This window comes from Lepus europaeus, chromosome 12 (assembly GCF_033115175.1).
Source record: "Lepus europaeus isolate LE1 chromosome 12, mLepTim1.pri, whole genome shotgun sequence".
In the NCBI taxonomy this organism is placed as follows: domain Eukaryota; kingdom Metazoa; phylum Chordata; class Mammalia; order Lagomorpha; family Leporidae; genus Lepus; species Lepus europaeus.
In genome coordinates this window covers 24,738,691-24,765,087 of record NC_084838.1, presented here as the reverse complement: position 1 = coordinate 24,765,087, position 26,397 = coordinate 24,738,691, and the positions used below count along the sequence as shown (strand labels likewise).

The window sequence follows — 26,397 nt, the reverse complement described above, 5'->3', positions numbered from 1 at the left end:
TCACCCATATGTCGGTAATTTTACTGAATTTGGCAAGAATGGGGAAGTCTGGAAACCAGAATGAAAAGCACTCCCTTAGCTTTATAATTTTTAAACTTACTTAAAATTTATCTTGACACAGTACATGCATGCCTCTTTTTAAACTGCCTTAAATCTTTCTGGAAACAAGGCCACAGTGTTAAAAATAAATGCACGGGTCCCCGACACTGCTTCACTCAGTACTGGAGTAAGTAGGGCTGAGGCACAGCCACAGAGGCGTTCTGCCGTAAACCAACACGGTCTCATTCACGCTTCGTATTTCAGAGTTACTCAGAAAAATAATAATGACATACATCAGTATAGCACTTCATAGTTTTCAAAGCCTTTGCATATTTATTATCCAATGTGGTCAGTGCGTGGCATTTGCAGACCCCTAGGATGAATGTGGCCAGTGCTCCCCATCTCCCACTTTACAGATGAGGAACTGAGCGTGAGGTGCTCAGGGTGCTGGGACTAGGTCACCCTTCTCTTTTGAAGTATGGTAAACCAGGCTGAAGCATACACAAACTGCAAAGTACTGTACAAATGCAAGGTGCGTCATTACTATTTTTCCAAACTGAAGACAATCTCTACAGTTACGAGGCCTGTAGATGAGGAGCACAGTATGGAGAGAGAGAGAGATCAGAGTACACACACACTCATAATATGCACACCAACCAAAGGTCTGTCTTGCATGGCTGAATAAGGCAAATGTATACACTGTACAATCCACGTGTTCTATGGTGTATTGAGAGTGCAAATTTGGAAATTCTACTTCAAATTTCCTTCTGATTATATTCAAAAATCAAAATGTATTCTTGTCAATAATATCAGGTGTTACTTTTTAGATTCAAGATGGCATTAGTTTTTCATGTAATAGAAAATATTCAATGCATATGCTGAAAAAAGACACAATGGTAAAAGCTGTGACTGCTGAAATCTCGTATCTTTAAAATAAGTTAATATTGCACCCAAAATCAACCACTTCCATGCCAATGCTGCTCACGCTCAATAATCATGGTATGTAGCCAGAGGCCCAATATTTAAAAACCAATTTTAAGAGGGGAAGAGGAAATGAGATGAGATGTCTAAAGCTTTTTCTATGGGAATCAGAACATAACCTCTTTACTTAAATGCAGATGGGGGATGAATGAGACTTTTTGACCGTCCAGATACTTGTAAGTGTATACATACCAGTAATGTATCTTGCTTGCAAATACGACAAAAGCCATTATGAATCGGGCAGGGATGTGATCGGGGACAGAGTTATTCCCAAATACACATCACTTAAGATAGTAAATGCTCTTGGAAATGCTTCAAGCCATAGAGTAATCATTTAAAATAGGATGATAATGACAGTGATACAAGTATTAGACTCACTTTACAATGCCTGGTGCACTTTTTGTGAATTTCAAAAAGGGAACAAGGGTACAAGAGTTAAAACAGTGAGTTATTTTGAAATATACTATGATCTATCCTGGATTAAGAATTAGAACAAAAACATACTTACTTTCCAGAAAGAATGTCATGCCTGAGTTGTAAAACAAACAGGTACCTGACAAACATATACAAAAGTCAACAGAGGGTAACCCTTTCCCAGCCGCTTTCAAACCCCAGCTTCCCGTGGCAGAGCCCACCCCGCACACAGCCTGGACGTGTGCATTGTAAACAGGGAGTCCAAATCCAATGAGAACTTTGGTGGAAGCATCTCCTCCTGGGTCTCCAGGAGGGCATCCCAGAACCTGGCTGGGAAGGCGAGTGCATGTAGGGATTCGCAAGATACTTGGGAGGATGGAACATGGAACACTACACAGTCCAAGGGCGGCCCCGCAACCCCCTTGGTGCTGGACAAGAGAGCCAAACAGGCACACAGAACTTGCACACAGGCATGCGATGCGCCCACACAGGCAGGCTGCTGAGGCTTCTGGATCTGGTTCTCCGGTGGCTCCCCCAGGAGATTCCAGAATGCTGCAGCTCACTGTAGTCAGTTACTGCTCCAGGCTTTTTTCGCTGGTGTAGTGTAACTGCAGACACTCTCTTTCAAACAGCAAAACACTCACACAACACACCAATACACACCAACACACCAACACACACACACACACTCATGAAACAGGAAAATCCTGGATCTGGACTGCAACCAGTTACGGGGTAAGAAAAAATGGGCAGGAAGGCAGCAAATATCACAGGTGGGGTTTATTTAGGTAAAACAAAAAAAACCCCACAAATGCCTTGGCTTAAATATATATTTTTTAACTAGGAGGATGTGGGCATCAGAACCACTTCCAGTGCTTTATAAAAACTAAAGCTGCCCGCACTCTACTCCACACGTACAGAGTCAGAATCCTGTATGCAAGAGTGGCCCCCAAGAATCTGATTTGTGCAAAAGCTGCCCAGCTGTCTCTGATTCACTTAAAGACCACTGGCTTTGGTGACAGCTGGCAGCAGCACATGTCTTTAAGAGCACTAAAGAGGAACTCTAGAATAACTTAATTTGAGCTTTGGAAACAATGCAAGCAGTTACTTTCCGCAGAATGGAGAGAGCACAATGTGGGTGACCCAGAAATCAAAGGCAGGGGAGGACTGCAGGTTCTGGAATGTTCCTGCTTCCCAACAGGTGCTTCACAGCCATTGAACTTGTGCTGCTGAAACTCAGGACACTATCTTATGCACTCTCATCCAGGGGGACCGGGGGCTGATGTGGCCAGAACTTCCAATTCCCTCAGGAAAACCTAACTCTTGAGGCCCCGTAGCCCCTTCCGTCAGGACTATGGCAATGGCCTTGGGTCTCCTGTCATCTCCAAGCTAGTGACCACTGCAGTCCATCACCCAAACAGCATCGAGGAGCCTCCGGGGTTATCCAAAGCAGATGGAGCCGGGAGAGAATGGCAGGATGGCAGGGTGGTTGGAGGGGAATGCCACACATTCAAAAATGTTGAAGTTCTCCGTATCCCACACTAAAGGCAGCCATAGCATAAAAATGCTCAGTGAGGGCTGACGGACAACATGAAGGGAATCTCACAATTTTGTTGTCATTTACTGCAATTTTGTTTTAAAGACAGGCTTCCTTCCATTGTAACAACTAAGGGAATACTTTGCAATTCCTTAAAAAAGGTAATTTTGGGCTTAGAAACCCTCTCCTACTAGTTGCCTTCCCTTCCTGTAGCTGAAACAAAATGTCATGGAACAACCAACCAACTTACCCAAGATCCAGAAAACAAGTGTAACAAGAAATCTAATTCCCATTCCCTAAGAACAAATGTCAAATTAGGCAAAGTGCTGGATTTTCAAGAGCACACAGAAACACAGGAAAAGTGTACCACCACTTGCTCAGAAGCACAGACAGCAGGCCCTGGAGGGGAGGCAAGCCCACGATTTGGAAGACCCAGAGATCACAGGCTGCCCCTGGGTGGGATCTGGCTCTGCATCGTGTCCTACCTTGTAAACTCTTCACGCAGGTTGTTCGGTTCTGAAGAATAGTACTTAACTCGGAAGTGCAAAGCGTAAGCAGGTCCAACTACACGTGTGGAGATAGAATGGTTGAAGATGTTTTTCCCCAGTTTTGACGAGCACAGGATGGACAAAAGGACAAAGGCATTAAATTTAAGACATATTCACCATGACACTGGGAGGGCATAAATTGGGCAGACCAAGCCAGAGCATTCTTTTCAACCCTAGCGTGGAAAGCTGAAATGGACTTTGGTGCTGATGGGTTGAGTGGCACCCTCCTTCTGGAAGAAAACCATACGGATCTTGGTGAATCACCAAGAACTCAATTTCTTTTTTTTTTTTTTTTTTTTTACCTCTGATCCCAAAAGACTCACTTGAGACCTGCTTTGTAACAGAGCAGGCTAAAGGCAAGTGATGCACGAACAGCAAAGTGTCTGTCATCTTAAAATACAGTAAAGATCCCATATAGTACAGTCACACCCCACATAATGACATTCTAGTTGATGGACTCTATGACGCTATATTCCATAAGCCCACCTGGCCAGCAGGCCATACTCTCTAGGTATCTGTAAGTATGTACATACAACGATGAAGTCACCGAATGATGCATTTCTCAGCACACAGCCATGGCATTAAGTGATCCGTGACTGTACTTTTAAGAGACTATAAAATTTTTCAAATGGCCCAAGCATAAACAACATTAAAGAAACGTGGTTGCCACACAAATGAGAAAGCTGGACGGGACTACTGAAGGAGTCTACTTTGAAACTCACTGGAATGTGAACCTAGCAGGTGTAAAGTTGTATTTCTGAAGTGTATTAATTAGTTCTCATGGGTGTGTGCATGTGTGTCTGATCTCAAATGAGAGCACAGTCAGGTTTTCAGCATCTGCTAAAAGCTCTTCAAATTCTAAACTAACCTTTGGCCAGCTTACCCATCCATTGAAAACCGGGTGATCTAAAATGCTTCCACATTCCAATGAAAACACAAAGACCTCAAAACACGGGCAAGGGCGTGACTCACAGAGAAAGAAAATGAATGAGGAAGGTAAATTCTGCTCACTTACTTTTCATCTGCTTCTTTATGGGTTTGGAATGATCCAGCCAGTGCTGTAAGAAAGAAAACACTGCTTTAGGAACAGTTAGCAGGAGATCATGCAGGCCAAGTAGTTACCATCCTCTGCGAAGGTTAGTAATTCTACTGGAGGGAACACACCAGGGATTGGCCAGGCCATGAGCTTTCAGATCTGGGGATCCATAAATTGCCTGGGGTGACATAAAAAAGTACATTTTTTTCCTGGGGAGCAGGTCCCCCGTTTCCATCTTTTTTTTTTTTTTTTTTTTTTAATGAGATGCCTGAAAGAACCTAAAACCCATGCACTAAGTGATCTCTGCAGTCCCCTCCAATTGGCTGAGCCACCTACTTGCCTCTGCCTTCTGAGTGTCTCACGTTTGGCTCAGTCTTCCCTGAGAATTCCGAGTCGCCGCTCACCTAGCCCAGGGTACAAGCCATGGGCGCCAAGCATCTCGGCACACCCGGGTCTGGTAGTTCTGTTGCCCTAATCCCTGAAAGTATGAACCCAAAACACATGGTCTCTTTCTCCTCTCGCCAGGAAAAATCACCCATGCTGCAGACCCAAGGACCGGCATGGATCTGCCGAAGGCAATCTCACTTTGCTCAGTGTAGGCATTCCACCTGTCTCTAGCTTTCACCAGGAGAATCACTTCAGTCTCATTCATCTCTGACAGAGCTGGGGAACGTCTGGCCCCTGGGCCGTTTAAGGCCCTCAAAAATCATTTGGTCTGACCCTGCCAAGGCAACCACAGACGGGACTCAAAATTCAATACATCTGCGGTGGGCTAATTTTTAAGTGGCTAATTTTGTACAGCTCGCCAAAGTTTTAGGAAAGTGATTCAGATGCTCTTGATTTGGGATGGGGCTATGTCAAACTGAAAACATTCTGAGCCCCAAATACATTCAACACGCCTAATCCACTGCACGGCACAACTTAGCAACACAGGGCACTGCCAATGTCATCAACTCTTTCCCCCACAACTGTGGGGCTGACCAGAAGCTGCCTGCCCGGCCTGGGGAGAGAGGATCATGCTACAGATCCCCAGCCCGGGAAAGAGCAGCACTCAGGGGGCCGGTGCTGTGGCGCAGCAGGTTAATGCCCTGGCCTGAAGCACCAGCATCCCATAGGAGACCTGGCTGCTCCACTTCCAATCCAGTTCTCTGCTGTGGCCTGGAAAAGCAGTAGAGGATGGCCCAAGTCCTTGGGCCCCCTACACCCGCATGGGAGACCTGGGAAAAGCTCCTGGCTCCTGGTTTCAGATCGGCACGGCTCAGGCCGTTGCAGCCATCTGGGGAGTGAATCAGCGGATGGAAGACCTCTCTACCTCTCTCTCTCTCTCTCTCTCTCTCTTTCTCTCTCTCCATAACTCTGAATTCCAAATAAATAAATATTTTTTAAAAAAAGGCTGGCACCATGGCTCACTTGGCTAATCCTCCGCTTGCGGTGCCGGCACCTCGGGTTCTAGCCCTGGTCGGGGCGCCAGATTCTGTCCTGGTTGCTCCTCTTCCAGTCCAGCTCTCTGCTGTGGCCCGGGAGGGCAGTGGAGGATGGCCCAAGTGCTTGGGCTCTGCACTCGCATGGGAGACTAGGAGGAGGCACCTGGTTCCTGGCTTTAGATTGGCACAGCGCTCCGGCCGTAGCGGCCATTTGGGGGGTGAACCAACAGAAAGGAAGACCTTTCTGTCTCTGTCTTGCTCTGCCTGTCCAAAAAAAAAAAAAAAAAAAAAAAGCAGCGCTCAGACGACGGCTTCTCCACTGGCGTCCTGCCTTCTCACCATCCTAAAGCTAAGAATCGTAGGTTGCCAGGGGCCCTCTGCCCTGTGAGCTCTTTCTCTGTTCAGGTACTGGGCATAAAGCGCTGCCCAGCAGGGCCTTGTTAGCTTCTTGAGAAATACATGCTACGTATAATAGTTTATTTTTAGAGATTTATTTATTTGAAAGGCAGAGTTACAGAAAAAAGGGATGGACAGAGAGATTGTGCATCCACTGGTTCACTCCCTAAATGGCTGCAGCAGCCGGGGCTGGGCCAGGCTGAAGCCAGGAGCCAGGAGCCTTCTGTGGGTCTCCCATGTGAGTGGCAGGGGCCCAAGCACGTGGAACATCCCCTGCTGCCCCTCCCAGGCCAATAGCAGGGAGCTGGAGCGGAAGTGGAGCAGCTGGGACATGAACCAGCGGCGCCCATATGGGACGCAGGCGTCGCAGGCAGCAGCTTTACCTGCTACGCCACAGAGTTGGTCCTGATAGTTTTGTTTTGGAAAGAGGCAAGTAGGGACTTTCCCTACCATCTTCCACATTCTCAGCGCATGTGAGCACTTCACAGTTGGGAAAACATTTGGGATGACGCAGCCAGACAGGGTTTCTCACTAGCTTTTCAAAACCACAGGCCGTTCTGCCTGTGTTTCTGCCGAGTGTGCCATAAGATCCTCAGAAGCAGCCCCTACTTGGCACGTTCCGGTACCGGGAAGGGCGGGGCGGAATTAGCACTGTGTACTGTACACCTAAGCAAAGAGCCCATTAGACCGTGTGGGAGGAGGTGGGTAGGGAAACACAAAAGCAAATAACAGATGAATTATAATACAATAAGCTGCGGGCATGCAATGGGAGCGCATGGGCTTTTGTCATCTCTACTCCTGGCTAGGCGACCATGTAATAAAAGCCGGGATCATGGCAGGCAGGATGCGTATCTCAAAGGCGCAGGGCGGCATGCTTTATCTCATTGTTAATAGCTCTGAATTGGAAATGACCTAAATGTCCATCAACAAAGCCGGATTAAAAAAATGGCTCATCCATTTAATGAAACGCTCTTTAAACCGATGTAGGCCTATCTTTATTGATGTGGCCAGAGATCCACAGTGCATTGTTGGATGGGAGAAAAAAGAAAACCTTTAGAAAGGATCTCATTTATATAAAATTGTTAATTTTTTTTATCAGACATGTCCAGAGGATTTGTAGAGGTTACATGATGATGGCTGGGCTGCAAATGCGGCTTTTTTTTTGTTGTTTGTTTTCTTGTGTAATTTTTTAAAAATTTATTTATTTGAAAGGTGGAGCTACGGAGAGGGAAAGAGATCAATCTGCCATTCACTGGTTCACTCCCCAAACGGCCCTAACAGCCAGTCCTGGGCCAGGCTGAAGCAAGGAGCCAGAAACTCCATTTGGGTCTCCCATGTGGGTGGCAGAGGACATCTTCCGTTGCTTTCCCAGGTGCATTAGCAGGGAGCTGGATCAGAAGTGAAGTGACCAGTACATGAAGTAGCCCTCAGATATAAAATGCCGCATTTTAAGAGGCAGCTTAACCCTGCTCGCTGCAATGCCAGCTCCTCTGCCTAATTTTTAACTGTAACGAGAACATCATTTGCGGGGGGTGGGCAGGGCTGCCACTCCATATTCACTCCCTGTTTGCCTGTCTGGCACTTTTCTGATCATGAGTTTTCGAGCATTAGGTATCACCACTGCCCTGGGCCAAGCCAAGACCCCCAGCGTCAGCCTTGGGAGGGCAGACATGGACTCAGCGTAAGCGTGGAACTCACCTTCTCCCCAAGCACCGCATCAGCAGCTGACAGGACACCTGTTCCCCTCCACTCCCGCCACCACCGAGGGAATGCCACTGGTAAGAGACGGGCCCCTTCTTGCCCTTCTCCCAGCCCCTGGCCACTCAATGTTTTCAACAGATCAAGTTTAAGGCCACCCTTCCTCCACCTCCACCGTCAAACTCTAAACGGATCCAAGCACTGTCAGTGTGGTTTCCGGGGCTGTGGTTTTCCACCCTGGCTGTGCGTTATTACCATCACTCAGGGAACTTTTCAAAAGTCAATACCCAGGCCCCACGCAAGACTCAGGAAACAGAATCCCAGGGCTTCAGCATTTCATAAACGCACCCAGAGTGCCAGCTAAGTGTTGGGTTCTGGAGTTTTCTGCATCCCCTCTTAGCCAGGTGATCTTGGAGGCCCTGAGACGCCCACAGCCCCTTCTGCAAACGGCTGTTAGAACCCTGCAAATCTCAAGCAACTTAAGGATTTCCAGGCCAGCCCAAGAGGTGAGCCGGCCAGACGTCTGTGGCCAGCGTTAACCCACAGGTGGACAGTGGGCAGCTGACCGCTTCACTCTGGGACGGCTACACAACTTGCAGGGGGTGGGGGGCCTCTTTTCTGCCAAGGGCCATGTGGGTATTTATAGCATCATTCTCGGGCCATACAAAACGATCAACTTAAACGTGAGCCTCCCACGTGGATGCACTGCGTTTTGAGTCCCTCCTGCGGCTGCGGCTGCCCTGGCAGTATGCCGGACCAGATGACTTTGAGGGCCTTGTATGGCCTGCAGGCCGGACGTTCCCCACTGCTGTACTAGAGGAACGCCTCTCCGCTGCAGGCAGGCTCCACCCTGCCACACAGAGCCCAGCCCCAAGCAGGTACAGCCAGAACAGAGGAGACCTGCGAACAGCCCGGGGCTCGCTAAACTCAGAAAGCAATCAGAATCAGCAACATGATTTTCAAAACTCCTTGATCCCCCGGGGGCTTCTAGGTCAGGTTTTGTTTGCTTCCCTCAGAGGTGATAAGAAACCCAGTCAACTCTCCTAAATGGACTAAGATAAAATCCATGCTGCACCAACCACTGCAAAGTGACCCCACTTTCTTCCTAGCTGCAGGAGCCGGCCCGCCTCTGATCACCTGTGCTTTATCTGCCTAGCGACTCCAATCTGGGGGCAACCCAAGTCCAAGGCGGCGTTTAGTGAGTTGGACCTTATGCACGCCTTTGAGGGTTTTATTTAGCAGCGGCAGGAGCTGCCTGGGATGTCCACCTGTGTCCTGGTTAAATATAGCCAGGCCGCCAGCCGGGAAAGGCTGGGGCAAACGGCTGCAGACCTCTCAACAGGCCATTAAGCCGGTCACTGGAGACAGACAGATGCGCTCCTGAGTTCACACGGCAAGTCATTTCACTCAAACACCGTAACGGGTGTCAGCAAGGTGCTCTCTGATCTGAATCCCTCGTCCAAGTCCATCTGGCAAGGCCCCTTCCATAAATCCAGCCGGGTGAGATGATCTTGGCAAAGCCTGTCTGCAGGAACAGTACATCAATCCTGGACCTATGACACGCATATGGCCGGTTGTAGAATTTAATGGCCTAAAATCTACAGGGAAGCACGTGGGCCGTGGAGCCTGGGAGAAGCTCAGCACTAGAAGGAGGCCTCAGATTTTTCGGCCAGGACCCACCTTGAGCCCCTCTGCGTGAGGTCTGAGTGACGGAGCTCAGCGTGAGAGGTCCAGGACCCAGAGCCTCTCCCGGCTCACCGCGTAGAACCTAGCGTGTGTTTAGAAGCGGGCTGCAGGGGAATGGGAAGAGGTCAACAGGTCTGGAGGACGGACACGCAAGGACGTGTTCCTCCAGTTCACGAGGTCACGTCCATCCCGACTCAAGCCTCGGCAGAGACGGGGGTGGCCCCAGGAAGGCCATGAGAGGTCAGGTCTAACAAGACGCGGACCCAGGATTCAAGCTTATGCCAGCGTCAGCGCCCAGGGCTCAAGGCTTCCAGGCTACACACCGCTCCCTGAAGGCAGTGCTCCCCTCCCCCTTCAGGAGGAAGCCCAGGGACACCTAGCCACTGGCTGCTTGAGGTTCCCTTGGGGATGCACTCACTGCAGGGTCCCCTCCACCAGCTTCCCAGGGAGCTCCAGTGTTCACACGCATGCCCTGCCTCTCATTGCCAGCATTCAGAAACAGGCTACTGGGAGGCCTGCAGCTCTCCTTGGGCCCATTTTACACTTCTTTTACCACCATGGAAGGAGGCAGGGATCAGAGTTCAAGTCCCAGCCCTGGCGCAAGCAAGGCCCCCACTCCTGAGCCTCAGCTTCCTCATCCGTGAGCCTGAGCTGTCCCTTAGTGCCCCAATTGAGTGTCCGCGGAAACTGGACCGAACCACTGTGGTGGACAGAAGGAGGGATCGGTCTGACTGTAGTCAGAGCAGACTTCCTGTTAGCATCCACACGCTCCCTTTTCCCCTCAAGGGACGCTGCATGATCACTCCCTTCTTCTCAGTCTCCTTCCAAACAGGAGGAGTGCAGGCCAGTACCGCCCGCATGGGGAACTCTGGTGACTTTCCACACAGCCCTCAGGGAGCCACAGCGCCCCATCAGCCTCCACCGAGCTATGTGTCCACCTCACCATGCCACCCTGGGCCTCAGAATGCCAAACTCCAGGCTGCAGAGAGCAGAGCGAAAACACACAACACAACCTGAGACCAGGGCCTATCGCACCTTCTCTGCGTTCCCTGCTGCCATAGGTGTAACCACAAAAGCTCCCTTTTCATGCTAGGAAGGGGCTTAAGGAAAGGATCCCCAGTAGCCACATCGACCTTCCAGAACACGTGCCCCAGGAAGAGGAGGGAAGACCCTGCTGGGCGGGGGGCATGGTGGGAACTCTTATCACCACTCCCCATTCCACCCCAGGCAGACTCCTTTTCCCGTCTGTGGCCTGGTCAATGTGCCCCCCTGCTCTCTCATGCCAGGCTCACTTTGGCCTCATGGACTGGAACCCCTTCTGCTAAAAGACTGAACACACTGTGTCGCAAGGGACTGCTCGCTGGTCATCTCCACCAGCACGGGGCAGGCAGGGACAGAGTCCCAATCATTTCTGCAACCACAGAGCTTGGCACTGAGTGAGCTCCAGGTCAAAGCTGGCTGAACAGCGTTGACACAATGCCCTCTTTCCATGTGTGTGTATATACATGTGACATGTGTGTATGCACATGTATGTAATGGAACCAGAGCAGTCCAGCAGAAAGTGCTGGGCTTACCCAGCTCTGTCCCTACGTCAACTCTTACAAGGTTCTTTGTGTCTCCAAACCTTAGCGTCACCTGTAACACGGGTCTGCTTTACGGCTGGCTTTATAGAGCAGAGAGGAATGCTAAACAGCTTTATGTAAAGCCTTTAGTTCAGCGCTGGGCTCAGGGAGAGAACTCCATAAGCAGCAGCTCTCAGGACCGGGCAGTGGGAAGGCTGGGAGGATGCAGGCCGGAGCCTCTGGCGCTCAGAGGAAAGCTTTGATTTGTAAAAACAGTCTCCCAGCCCTGCTTTGAGCTGTACCAAAGCGGGATCTGCTGAGTGGGTCCCTGGATGGCCTTCGTGCTTTGACACGGAAAAGAAAAACAGGAGGTCCCAGCTCTAACTGCTAAAAATAGGTGATGCCAACAAGCTCTGACAGTTGCTTCAGGGCTGGGCAGGGCACTATGGAAACCAGGCCTGGCTCTTTTCAGGGAGCTGGGGATGTAAACTGGGTAGGCAGTCAGCCATGCCAACCACCCTGCACTGCCAGCCCTCTCATCTGCATGTCAGGGACTGCATGGAGGTGTCAGTATTTGCAGGAGGGGCTGGCATCGTGGCACAGCAGGTTAAGCCACCTCTTGCGACACTGGTATCGCATATAGGAAAGCCAGTTCGGGGCCCACTACTCTGCTTCCCATCCAGCTCCCTGCTAACACACCTGGAAGGCAGTGGAGGATGGCCCAAGGACTTGGGACCTCGCTACCCATGTGGGAGATCAGGATGGAACTCCTGGCTCCTGGTTTCCACCTGGCCCAGACCTAGCTATTGTGGCCATTTGGGAAGTGAACCAGCAGATGGAAGTGTCTCTGTCTCTTCTTCCCCTGTCACCCAGCCTTTCAAATCAATCAATAAACAGGAAGGAAGGGGGGAGGGAGGGGGGAGAGAAGAAAGAAGGAAAGAAAGAAAGAAGGAAAGCAAGCAAGCAAGCAAGCAAGCAGGCAGGAAAACGTTGCAGAAGCCTCAATTACAGGGGCAATAAGTCGATGGCCAAGGAAACCATCCCCTTCTGAGCTCACATCTATTCCCGAACTCTCTCCAGAAACACCTCCCATGACATCCTGTCTCCTCCAAGTCCCCACGAGAATCAGGGATGGCCCAGCACGGCTGGCTTGGCAGACTCTCCCCAAGGGCTCCTGCTTACATTTTCAAGGTTTCTCCTGTGGCACGCAACTGGGCCTTGCAGGTCCCAGCTAACCTTGCCTTCTAAGGAAGCTTACTCTGGACCCCCTCGGCCTGCCCATCCAGGAACAGGAGACTGCTAGGGCTTGCATCAGGTTTGTTGCCCAAAGGTTCTACATCGGAAGCTTGGTCTCAAGTGCAGTGGGGTTGAGAGGTGGTGGAACCTTTAAGAGGTGGGGCCTTGTGGAAGGAAGAAAGGTCACGGAGTCTACACCCTCGAAAAGGCTTGACGGCATGGTCATTGGGAGCAGGCTCTTGCAATGGCAGGCTGTTATAAAGCAAGGCCACCCCAGGTTCTCTGCGCCTTCTGCAGGCAGCCACTGCCCTCTCCTTCCACCACCAGGCTTTGTCACAGCCAGAAGGCCCTCACGGAGGCCAGCCAGATGGATTTAGCCTCTACATCTGAGAGCTAACCAGGCCTCTTTTATTTATTTATTTAAGATTTTATTTATTTATCTGAGAGGCAGAGTTACAGAGAGAGAGAGAGAGAGAGAGAGAGGTCTTCCATCCACTGGTTCACTCCTCAAATGGCTGCAATGGCCAGAGCCAGGCCAATAGGAAGCCAGGAGCCAGGAGCTTCTTCCAAGTCTCCCATGTGGATGCAGGGGCCTAGGCACCTGGGCCATCTTCCACTGCTTTCCCAGGCACGTTAGCAGAGATCTGGATCGAAAGTGGAGCAGTTGGATGTGAACTGGCATCCGTATGGGATGCTGGCACCACAGGCAGAGGCTTAACCTAACTACGCCACAGCGCTGCCCCACTAACTAGGCCTCTATTTGACAAGGTGTCCAGCCTTGAGTGTTCTGTTATAGCAGCACAAACCAGACTAAGGCAGGGCCCACCTCCATGCCCCGGACTGTACAACCTTTTCTTCTCTGACTCACGAGGCTCCTCCTCAACTTCCCCTTGAGATGGACGGTGCCCGCTCCACTCTACAGCTGGGGAAACTGAGGCTACGAACTCCGTGGGCCAGAAGGACCACACAGGCCTGAAACTGCACAACCTCGGGTTGCGTCTGAGTCACTGAGTGAGCCAACAAGGACCAATAGCTTGGGTTTCACCTCCAGAACACATGGAGATTGGACAAAGGCCCTTTCCAGGGCTAAGTAAGCAGGTTCTAGATTGTGTTCCTCATCCCCAGGGGTCTCTAAGGAGAGGAAGTGCAAAGTCTTAGGATCGAGTCAGAAAGCCGGGTTTGCCTGTTTAATGCAGAGTAGACAAGCAAGGAGCCCGAGGCCGCACGAGCCGCCTGCCACCGAAGGCAAGGCAGTGCGGAGGTTTAAGCAAAGGAAAGACACTGAGGAGTTCAGGACTCGCTTCGTGGGAGGCAGGGGTCATCTGGGAAGGCCTTGAAGGATGGCCACAAAGGCAGCACGAGCAAAAGCACAGACAAGCGCAGGCATCACTGGAACCCAGCCTCTAAGGAACCAGGCTCAGGAACGAAAGACAGATGGCAAGAGGGGCCCTGGGAATCCAGTGCCAGCGCCGCCCACTCCTCACATCCTCAGGGTGCAAGGCGGAGGCTGACCCTGCACCTGCCTCTGCAGAGAAGAAAAGCCATTCCCGTAGCCAGGGCAGGCTGCTGGAAGGGCTCTGGCCCCGTGGTGATGAACACCTACAGGCGTCTGGCCCGGGAAGGGCGCCTGGGTCCCGCTGTGAACATCCCTCCTGCCACGCGGCGACGGGCACGGGTGGATGCAAAGCCTGCCAGCTGAGCCAGCAGAGGCTCAGGGAAAAACCTTTCTCGATGGAGTCACTCGCTTGGCCTTCTGGGTACCCAGGGGCTGAAGATGATCACCTGGGGGTGAGGACAAGCCGGCAAGGCAACAGGCGCTTGGCTCTCATGGCAGAAACGGCGGATGCTGTCTCCGGTCTAACTGCAGGAGACATCTGTGGCAGACATGTTGCCTGGCTCCCCTTCAGCTTCTGAGTCCCTGAACATTCTAACTGCAAGAGTCCCTGGAGAACAGGTCCAAGAACCCCATTTTCCAGAGGAGATAACTGAGGCCACGGGAGAAAAGGTGGCCCAACTAAGGTCCACCACAGCAGGGAGCGGCAGGGCCAGGAACAGAGTCCAGGCCCACAGATACTCTGAAGCCAAAGCTAGAACAGACAGGGGTTCAGGGAAGAGGAGATCAATGACGGTAGGTTCATGGCGCTAGGACAGAGAGGAGAGCTCTGAATTTGGCACTCGGGAAGCAACTGCAAAGGACACTGCCGATGCAGGTCCAGAGAGCTGATGCACGAGAAGCAGGCACAGTGCATTCTCCTACGACAAAGAAAGGACGGACAGAGAGAAAGAGAAACTTTGAGCAAAAGGGGAAGAAAACCCAAGTTTTTTTTTTTTTAATTTTTTTTTTTATTTGACAGGTAGAGTTATAGATAGTGAGAGAGAGAGAGAGATAAAGGTCTTCCTTCCGTTGGTTCACTCCCCAAATGGCTGCCATGGCTGGCGCTGTGCCGATCCAAAGCCTGGAGCCAGGAGCTTCTTCCTGGTCTCCCATGCAGGTGCAGGGCCCAAGTACTTGGGCCATCCTCCACTGCACTCCCGGGCCACAGCAGAGAGCTGGACTGGAAGAAGAGCAACCGGGACTAGAACCTGGTGCCCATATGGGATGCCGGCACTGCAGGCGGAGGATTAACCAAGTGAGCTTGGCGCCGGCCCTGAAAACCCAAGTTTTAGCCCAGTGACCTGTTCTTCTCGGCAGGTGAGGCCCACTGCTGGAGCGAAGTCTTGGGGACTGAACTAGAAGGCCACGGTCGAGGTTCAGAAAGGGAATTGAGGGGCTCCCAGGCTGGTAGCACAGCTCAGGCACTTGGACTCTGCTGGTCCCATGACCTGTGTTGGTGTCAGCGGCACAGCAGTGGCCCTCCACCTGACAGCCTGGGAGAAGCTGCAGAGGAAACAGGTGGGCCTGCATGTTGAGGGGAGGCTGGGGGACAGGCATGGGGGCAGGTGAACCGAAGGCTGAGAGAGGAGGATACACAGGTGCAGGGAGCAGGGCTTGGCTGGAAGCAGGGACTGAGGCAGGAGGGGACCGTTCAGGGCCAAGGCCAAGGGGAGAGGGGCAGGAAAGATGCGCTCCAGGAAGTTAGCACGGACAGGGGAAGGCCAGAATTCTGGGGCTGGGAGTAATGAGTGGCGAGACTCAAGGGAATCTGTGTGGGCTTTGCTCAGTGAAGCTGAACTGAGAGCCAGCAACACCCAGCCAGGGACCCGAGTCCTGAGGCTGCCCAGGTGAAGAGGAAAGGTGAGACCAGAGGCCTGTAGAGAGGTAAAGCTCATGGGAGAGGCCAGTGGCAGGGCACCAGGAGGAGGCTCAACTTCAGAGGAGACAGGACTGGGCAGGGCGGCAGGGCTGCAAACATTGCTGGACCCTCCCTCAGGACCGGGCTGGGGCGTGGGAGCTAGAGTGAGTGTGCAACTGAGAAATGGAGAAGGGACTGGGACCCTCAGTTCAAGGAGGCACGGTGCAGGGTGCGGGTGAAGGAATTTGCTGTGGGCATTCAGAAGTTCCCAAAGGGCAGAGAAGTCGAGGGGACACATCTGCAGTGACTCCTGGTGGCAGGGTCCACTTACATTTGCACCCAGCCCCTCACTCACATTCTTCAGCACCCACTTCCCAGGCACCTGGCTTGAGCATCTTCACCTTCCGATGAGCCCATGTGGTCTCCCGGGGGAAAGAGCTCCAGGTATCTGGTGCAACCATCTCCTCATCGGGAACCAGCCTCCAACACCCTGTCTCACGCAGCACCGCCCCTTGCTCTGCTGTCCCTACCTGTCATGAGCACCCATGTGTGTTCCCCGTGTATCCACAAGGCTTAGGACAGCGACCAGTGCACCTTGGGTACTCAGTCAATTTATTTTATTTTATTTTTTTGACAGGTAGAGTGGACAGCAGAGAGACAGACAGAGAGAAAGGTCTTCCTTTGCCATTGGTTCACCCTCCAATGGCCGCCGCAGCTAGCGCGCTGCGGCCGGCACACTGCGCTGATCCGTAGGCAGGAGCCAGGTGCTTCTCTTGGTCTCCCATGCGGGTGCAGGGCCCAAGCACTTGGGCCATCCTCCACTGCACTCCTGGGCCACAGCAGAGTGCTGGCCTGGAAGAGGGGCAACTGGGACAGAATCCGGCACCCCGACCAGGGCTAGAACCTGGTGTGCTGGCGCCGCAGGCGGAGGATTAGCCTATTGAGCTGCGGCGCCAGCCACTCAGTCAATTTTTAAATGGTTGAATACATTATCTTTAAAATCCAAAGCTAGATTTTGTTGGATAGGCAGCTATCAATTTTTTTTTTTTTTAAGAATGCTCTGAGCTTTGTGGAGTTCACTGATTCTGCCATCTCCACTGTGAACAGTTCCATCTCAAGCAAAGCAAATGAAGTCTTTGTTGACCTAACACAACCTCCTGGAGCCTGCAAGATGGTTCTCGTGCAATGCCAAGACCTGCTCCAACCATCCCATGCCACGTATCCCACTGAGCCTGGCTGGAATCCAACGGCATTCATAGCACCCACTCTTTAACCAGCCAGAATCTGCAGGAAGGTGGTGGTGCAGCCTCTTCTGCTGGCTAAAAATAAAAGCCAGCACCATTAAAAGAGTTTCCACAATGATCTTTCTTCTTCTTTCTCCCTCTTCTAGAAATGTGCCCGCAATGCAACCTTCTGCTGGGCAGGCCCCTAGCACAGCCCATGCCCGTCCTCTGCCAACTGCTGGCCATCGCCAGAGCAGGAGGACCCAATGGGCAGCACCATGCCAATGCTCATTACTGCCACAGTATCACAGTCTTACTCCTATTTTTCTCTACCAATTTCTAGTAAGTGTGGTTCTGCAATTAGCATGAAAAGCCAATTTGTGCTGAAATGAATCAAGGCAATACATACCGCCACCTGGGCAGAGTCGAGGAACTGGAGGCCAAAATAATCTGTTTCCACGAGGTCCAAATGGTACACGATCTGATCAAACAGATCCTGGCCCTTGGCATGTTTCTGGAAGACAAGTGGGTGGACGAAAACTTAGGAGGAGACACCTGGGCAAAACACCTCTCTATAGCCTGCACATACATAAACAAATATTTTTAAATTTAGCTTTATTGTACATGCAATACAAACCTGTGACTGAGGAAATTCAAATGCCATTTAAGAATACAGACAATACAAAGTTTAAAACCTGGATAACTGCTCTTAACCCCTGTTAGTCCCTCCTCGCGAAAAGAACGACTTTTGGAGGAATGCCTACGAATGATGGGTGAGGTTTACTAAAATCAGACCGTCCTGAAGCAAGGTAGGACAAACTCTGCCCTAGGACAGCAAATCGTAGACTGTTTGTTGAGGCAGGCAGCCTTGGGAACCTGCTCATTATTTGGGTTTGGCTCTTTCCCTCCAATTTCATGGGACAGGTAGCCAGGACATGGAGCCCCAACCCAAAATCCAGGTCTAATCCACGGTTTCTGTGTGGTACACACATGGGGCAGGAGCATAGGAAGGGGATGAGACATACATGGAGTCAAGACCTGCACCTGTTGCTTATTAGCAGGTGTGACTCCAAGTAGGTCATTCCTCCTTACGCTCCCACTCCTGCCCCTGTGAAAGGCCCAGCCACACCCACTCTCTCCATTGCTTTTTGGGAGGAACAAAGAGGTCCCCAAGGAGAAGCCGCTGCAAAACCACACGAGTCTCTGACAAAGTGAAAAGCTTCTTAGTTAGTATTCACCCAAAAAGAACACAAACATATCTCTCAGAAAAAAGCCACATCGCTGCAAACACATTCAAATCTAAGTGTCATAACGACAAGGGAAACAAACAGTAACTTCACAGGATGATCAGGGAACCAACACCTTATCACGAAAACTAGCAAACAACAGGCCAGCATGGACCTGCCTTTAAGGAAGCAATCAGTATCTGAAGAGCAGATGGCAGCAAATATAAATCCTCAACAGGGCCCAAAGACCTAAATGCAAGAGTTAAAACTAGCAGACTTTCAGAATTAAACACAGGCACACCACGATGCTTCCTGACTTTGGACTAGGCAGTGAGCTCTAACACAGCATAGCAAAAGCACAAGCAAGAGAAAAAAAAAACCAAAATGTCAAACTCTTATTCTTCAAAGGACACCAGAACAACATACAAAGTACAAAGACATCTCAGAATGAGAAATATTTTTTTTTTTTTGCAAACGCTGTAACTCACAAAAGTTCCTTATCCAGAATATATTAAGACCTACTGCAACCCAGTAATAAAAAGACAAAAACCCTACTAGCATATGGGCAAAGGATATGTATAATTCTCTGTAGATACACAAATGGTCAATAAGTGGGTGAAAAGACGCTCAAGGTCACTAGGGAAATGCAAATCAAAACCACAATCTGATGCCACTCCACCCTCACTTCGATGGCTAGAATGAAAAAGTTACAGATGTCAGAGAAACTGTAACCTTCCACCCACTTCTGATGGGAATAGAAAACTGTGCAACCACTGTGGAAACAATAAAGAATTACCATAAGTCCCAGCAAGCCCACTGCTGGGTATTTAAACATGAGAATCAAAACACGCATTCATGAGAAACCTTGTAAATGACTATTCATAGCAGCTTTATCATATTCAAAAGGTGGAAGCAACCCAAATGCCTTTCAGCTGATGTGTACAGGCTATCCATATCACAGAAGGTTATTTGGCCACAAAAAAATGCAGTCCTCATACATGCTAACACGCGGCTAGACCTGGAACACACCATGCTTAGGCGGACAGAACCAGTCACCAAGTACCAAGTATATGATACCTTTTGTAAGACACGTCCAGAGTAGGCAAATCAACACAGACAGAAATTGGGTTAATGGTTGCTTAGGTCTCAAGGGTTTGGGGGATGCCTGCTAAGGGGAGTTGTTTTTTCTGGGGGGGGTGGGGGTGGGGGGAGTGGAAACAATGAAATGTCCTAGAACTGACTGCAGCAACAGATGGACAACTCTGTGATAGCTATCACTGATTTGAGAGGCAGAGAGAGAGAGGGTTCCCATCAGCTGGTTCACTTCCCCAAATGCCCATAACATCCCGCAGGCTGAACAAGGGAGCCAGGAACTCAATCCAAATCTCACATATGGGTGCCAGGATCCCTGTTACTTGAGCCATCAGCAGTGCCTCCCAGGGTCTACCTCGGCAGAAAGCTGGAGTCAAGAGCCAGAGCTGGGTACTGACCTCAGGCACGCTGTATGATGTGGGATGCGAGTGGGATCCAAGGCTGCCCTGACTTACACACTTTCGATGGACGAGCTGCAGAATCATTAATCTTAATAAAGCTATTAAAAATTAGTAGGTGGGGGGGCCAGCACCCTGGCACAGTAGGTTAATCCTCCACCTGCGGCACTGGCATCCCATATGGGCAGCAGTCCGTGTCCTGGCTGCTCCTCTTTCAATTCAGCTCTCTGCTATGGCCTGGGAAAGCAGCAGAGGATGGCCCAAGTCCTTGGGCCCCTGCACCCATGTGGGAGACCCAGAAGAAGCTCCTGGCTCCTGGCTTCGGACTGTCTCAGCTCCGTCTGCTGCGGCCATTTTGGGGAATGAACCAGCGGATGGAAGACTTTTCTCTCTGTCTCACCCTCTCACTGTCTGTAACTTTACCTCTCAAATAAATAAATAAATAAATTCTTTAAAATAATTCATAGATGGGTATAGTTTTTCTTTCACTGAAGTATTACAGCAAACACACAAAGAGTAGGACAACGACAGTATCAACGTTTTGCAACCCCTAATGACTCTGGTAGTCTCTAAGCCTTGGGCCCCAGTGGCTCACATCACAACAGCAGACAACCAGCTATTGTGCACCTGCCGAGAACGCACATACCACCCAAGTTCCAGCTTGCTCCCCACGCCTCTCGCACCACAAGATCCAGCCTGTGGAAACCTCTAGCAACTCCCCGGGGCAAAGATCCAGTTTCTTTCTTTAACAAACAGAATACAGGGAGGAGAAGAGGCCACACCTACAGATTAAAGATTTAAAAAAAAAAAAAATTCTTTTTCAAAGGAAACTAAACTGCTGTTGTGTAGGGAGGCACACACGGGTGACAAGAGTCAGGAAGTAAGGAAGAGAAAGCAGGGTAGATACTGTGCTCTAGGGAGGAGGACACGGGGAGGACTTCCCGCCTGGCCAGCAGGGTCCTGTCTTGACTTGTGCCGTGGAAACAGTGACTACTTTCTAGCAATTCTGTGTGACATGTGAGAGTGACAACAAAAGTAAAAACAAAAATCAAAACTACATCTGTGCATCCCTCACAGCCTTCCTGGAGAAGATTCCTCTTTTAAAAAGTACATTTATTTATTTATTTATTAGAAAGGCAAAGTGATAGAGACAGAAAGAGAGGTCTTTAATTTACTGGGTCACTCCTCAAATGGCAGCAACAGCCAGGTTTGGGCCAGGCTGATGCCAGGAGCCACGAACTCCAGGTTTCTCATGTGGCTGGCAGGGGCCTAAGCACTTGAGCCATTTTCCAGTGCCTTCTCAGGTGCATTAGCAGGGAGCAGCCAGGGGAGTGGAGCAGCCGGGACTTGTTCTGGTGCTCATATGGGATGCAGGCATTGCAGGCTGCAGCTTTACCCACTGTGCCACAGCTGGAAATACTCCTCCTAAAGCAATAACTCACTAGAAGCAGAGGGCTGGGTGTGCAGTGAGGGTCTCTACAGCACAGTTTGCTGGAGAAATAAAGAGGCAGGGAAATGGAAGAGCCCACTCCAGCCACAGGCAGCCAGGACCCCATCAACGGTTCAGATGACTGTTCAACCATGAGGGAAGGTAATGATGAAAATGAGACCAAGGGGTATTTCTGTGACAATACTGGGTAATCAGGCTATAAAGGAGTAGGTCAGCCATGACAGTACCTCCATGAAAACACATATGCACCATATATGTGGGCTGCTTGATAAAAACAGGACATTTGCTAAAGAGCAAATGGTTGCATTGGAACAGGAAAACTAATGGGGATGGTTTTCTTCCACAACGATCTTCAGGCAGATGTCACAGAACAAATTCAGTTTTGTTTTTTTTTTTTTTTAATCACCATTCTGGCACCCTTCCTCTGCACGTATTCTTCCTGTGCCTCCCCAGCACTGCGGCCCTGTGTCACTCCATTCTCACAGCACCACGGTTTCATTAGTGAGTTTCCTAGTGGGTCAGAGCTAGTTAAGCGAGGTATCAGCAGCAGGATGCAACAGGAAGAATTGGGCTGGGAAGAAGCAAAACACCTGTGCTCCAGTCCCAGCTGGAGCTCTAACGGTGACCTTGGGCAACTCATAATTCTCCAAAATTCCTGTCACCACCTTGGATTTGCGTCGCCAGCTGCCAATCTGCCCTGGGGCCCTGACTACACAGGGCCACCAAAACCCCACAGCCCCAGCACGCCCTGCTCCCCACCTGCGTCTCTCCACACGGGTTCTGGACTTCCCACCTGCGTCTCTCCACACGGGTTCTGGACTTCCCACCTGTGTCTCTCCACACGGGTTCTGGACTTCCCACCCAGGGGGGCATCTCCTCTCTCACAGAACAGCAAGTGCAAAGTCAATCGTTCCACCTGAGTAAAAGGAAGGGGGCCCAGCCTTAAGCGTCCATCTAGGTCCCTTCAAGTCTTACTTTCCTCATGTCTTTTGAAAATGGTTTTTACAGTAGAAGGAGTGCAGGTGGAAGAGAGGACCTTTCCCCAGGCAGCAAGTTCCTTCTGCCAAGCCAGACCCTCGCAGAGGGACTCAGAGGTGGGTTGCAGGAGGCAGGGTCTGGGGTGGGGGCAGGAAACAGCGTCTATTCACTGTTAGCATTTTTACACATCTGTGACCTCTCTCTCTCTCTCTCTCTCTCTCTCTCTCTCTCTCTCTCTCACACACACACACACACACACACACACCACACAGCTAAGTACTAAGTAAGGTCTTTTATTTATTATTATTTTATTTGAAAAGGGGAGAGGGAGGAGGAGAGAAGATGGAGAGGGAGGGGAGGGGGAGGGGGAGAGGGAGAGCACCTGCTGGCTCACTCCCAAATGCTCCAACAGCTGGAACTGGGTCAGGCCAAAGCTGGGATGCTAGAACTCAATCAGGGTTTCCCACATAGGTGGCAGAGACCCAATTACTTAATTATTTGAGCCACCACTGCTGTCTCCCAAGATGCACATTAGTAGGAAGCCAGACTCAGAAAAACCAGGACTTGAACCCAAGCATTCCGATATGGGACGCAGGATCCTATGTGGTGTTTTAACCCCTGCACCCCATGCCTGCCTCTTCAAGCTCCAGTAGCTACAATACAGGGGGATCTTCAAAAAGAAAATGCATATTATGAAAAAAAATTGATGCATGGATTTCAAATTTTTTGCATCAAAATAAACATATCTTTTAATTCCACTTTTCTACAAACTTTTTGTAACCCTTGTTTGAAGGCTTGAATGTTCATAACAGAGGCCCCCCTGGGTAACTTTGTAGGATGAAGACGGGAGGTTCAAGGTCTCCACTCTCATCCCTCCCTGCAGTGTCCACTGTCAAAAATACAAAGGCTCCAGGCTGAGTTCCTTGGTTCACCTGCACTGTCAGTCTGGACACCGACCTGGGGCAATCTCTGGATGCCCACAGACTGTCATTCCCTCCTTCAGGACCCAGGGAAGTTAAGTCCTCCCTCCTCTCTGCTCCCACAGGCAGTCACACGCCTTTGTTATATGCACAATAAGGTCTTGTACTGCAGCTGCTGGTGCTATCTTACTCCCGCTTCCCACTCTGCACTGCTGGAGGACAGAGCCCAGCTCAATTCACCTGCATACCTGCCTCTCCTACCCCCATCCCCAAAGCCTCGTGCCTGGCTGGCATGCAACAGGAGCTCCAGAGGTGACTGTCTGCTGCACAAATGGACGGATACATGGACAGACAGATGGATGCACACATAGCAAAGGGATCTGTGGTGAGGTCTGGGGCCAAAAAAGCTATTTTCTGGATGGGCCATGATAAAGCCCCGACTGCAGACTCGTGATACGTCACAAGCAGCAGGCCTAAATATGAGAATATGCTCATTAAAATCTTTTTGAATTAAGTATTCCATGAACAAGCACCAAGGGAGCCATACTGTACTTTCAAGGCCATTTACCTAAACACAATTTTGTTGCTATAATGTGAAGTGCTGTCTAGTGGTTGCAACAGGAGATGAGTCAACGTGACATGAATGGAAAGACACTCTTTGTTGCCTTCTTACTAATTGCATCGCCTCCTCTGTGACATTCATTCACTCACTCACTCACTCACTCACTCATTCGTCTGACAAGTATTTGCTAACCTTTCCTCAAGTGCCAGTCAGCATGGTTGGTGCTGGGGCTACAGCTGGGGTTATAAAGCCTGGGGAGGGGGGCTTTCTTCTCTCCTCGTTCTCTCTCTCAGTGAACAAGCACTTCTTAGGGAGCCAAGTTGTCCAAAATAGCTTGAGACTCAAGCTCACAGGTAGCAATGTCACTTTTTATCTCCTTGTCTTGTTTTTTTAAAAAAATGTTTTATTTATTTACTTGAAAGGCATAGTTACACAAAGAGAGAGACAGAGATCTTCCATCTGCTGGTTCACTCTCCTAATGGCTGCAACAGCTGAGGCTGAAGCCAAGATCCTGGAACTCCATCAGGTTTCTCACATGGGTGGCAGGGGCCCATGCACCTGGGCCATCTTCTGCTACCTTCCCAGGTGCATTGTCAGGCAGCTGGATTGGAAGCAGAGCAGCCAGAACACGAACTGGTGCCCATATGGGATGCTGATGTCACAGGCAATGGCTTAAACCACTGTGGCACAAGGCCACCACCTCCCTCCCTCCTCCCCGCCTTCTTAAGCAGAGTATACCAGATGCAAAACCTTTCTAAGCCAGGACTGCCATTCTGGAATCTCTGTCCAGACATGTACAGTGGGCTGTCCCCAGGCACAGCAGGCTCCAGAGCACTCTCCCCTTGAGTTCTGGCGTCAGTGTTTCCTAACTTTCCACCTCATTGCCATACCTCACTTTCCACAAAGCCCAGCAACCAGTGGCAGCTCCTTCTTATCTGACATGAGCTGAAAATAACCAAGCTTGTTAAAACCACGTGTACAGTAAGAGTACACAGTGACCAACAAAAGGCTGGAGGCTGGCAGGCAGGCAGCAAGCAGGGAAAGACATGGACGTTGTGCTAGCTCTGCTGGCCGGCAGTCTGTGGTTCCCATTTCGCTCATTCATGGGTTCCCAATTAGGCTCCCGATAAAGGGACACTGCTGGACAGCTGATGTCTTAACTGCATCCCGGAATACAAGAGCTATCCTGATCTTAGGTAAGATGTTGCTGACAACATCCTACTGCAACCTGACCCAAGAGCAAAGCTAACAGGTCGAATCTGGAAAGGATGGAAGCCAATCTGTCCCAATCTCATTCAGTCTCAAGAGCACCAATAGGCAGGCAACCCTGGTAGGCTGGAAAGGAGGAATCAGCTGTGTGAGTGCCCAATGAGTGTCTCCATCCTGTTGTGAACTAAGCTGCAAAGGCTCGCATCTGAGCAGCAAAAGAGGATTCAGGAGCCACCTCCTCCATCCACCTGCTCCAAACTCATCCGATGTCATGTTCCCCTGTGCCCATCTTCAGAAAGGCCTGCCCTTCCACCTCCACCATGGCTCAAGCCACACATCGTACCAGCAACAGCCTCAAGTGATCCTGCTACCTCCAGCGTCTCCCTCCAAATACCCAGCTTCCCTGTGTTTGCCATGACACAACACAGCCTCATCTCAGTCACTTCTCTGCTCAAAAGCCACTACTAGGGAACACAGGGCAAGGACTTCATCTCATGTGGGGACTCCACACAATCAACACTGCCCAATCTAATGCAAGTTGTCTCTTCTCCTCTCTCCCAGACCCTACAAACACTTGCAGCTCCAAGCTATGAGACACACTGAACTCCAAATGGAGCGTCCACTCCAACCCACACAGTAGGTTCCCTCTCCATGGCCTGGAGGGCATCCTTCCTTTGCCTAGATGTCCTCTATACCCCCACCCTCACGGCAAGTCAATCTCCAGGGCCAGTTATGGACAACAATCCTCAGGATTCAACTTCTGGTTGGTGGCACCATTATTCACACTCGTTCTCTGCTCTCTGACATTTGGAGACTTAACAAACATAAATACCAACAGCATTAGGAGAATTGTCTGTTCCTACAACAAGCCTCAAACGATCCACTTTTCAGAAGTCTGATCTGCCTGGCCCAGTTTCGCTGAGGATTCTCTTCAGCTGGCCGACCGGGGTACAGAACCCTGCTGCCACCATTGTCTCCTCTGGATTCCGTGTCTGTTCTAACATACAGTAGGACACTGGTGTCTAGGAAACCCTACCTGCCCATGGCCTACCTTTACAGCTAATGAACATGCTATGCCTTTTATACATAAAATGCTAACAAGTTCTGGATTCTTATGCGTGGGTTAAAAACAATCAAAATGGCGGGCGCCTGGGCTGAACAGGCTAATCCTCCGCCTTGCGGCGCCGGCACACCGGGTTCTAGTCCTGGTCAGGGCGCCGGATTCAGTCCCGGCTGCCCCTCTTCCAGGCCAGCTCTCTGCTGTGGCCAGGGAGTGCAGTGGAGGATGGCCCAAGTGCTTGGGCCCTGCACCCCATGGGAGACCAGGAGAAGCACCTGGCTCCTGCCATCGGATCAGCGCGGTGTGCCAGCCGCAGCGTGCCAGCTGCGGCGGCCATTGGAGGGTGAACCAACGGCAAAAGGAAGACCTTTCTCTCTTTCTCTCACTGTCCACTCTGCCTGTCCAAAAAAAAAATAAATAAATAATCAAAAGAATTGTAGTGATGGTACCCAAACCTAAGTACAGGTTTCTGTATTTGTTCCAACTAAA

The 26,397-nt window shown here is 50.5% G+C and overlaps 1 protein-coding gene across 2 annotated transcripts in view; it reads right to left on the bottom strand.

Annotated features, from left to right (window-relative positions):
- EPB41L4B (erythrocyte membrane protein band 4.1 like 4B) overlaps positions 1–26,397 on the bottom strand; it is a 146,522-nt gene that overhangs the window by 87,777 nt on the left and 32,348 nt on the right. For both annotated transcript variants that reach the window (XM_062207790.1, XM_062207789.1), the window contains exons 2-5: positions 17,423–17,527; positions 4,535–4,577; positions 3,457–3,535; positions 1,529–1,573 (exon numbers count right to left, since the gene is read on the bottom strand). In XM_062207790.1, the coding sequence (XP_062063774.1) occupies positions 1,529–1,573; positions 3,457–3,535; positions 4,535–4,577; positions 17,423–17,527 (272 nt within the window). The remainder of the gene's footprint in view (positions 1–1,528; positions 1,574–3,456; positions 3,536–4,534; positions 4,578–17,422; positions 17,528–26,397) is intronic.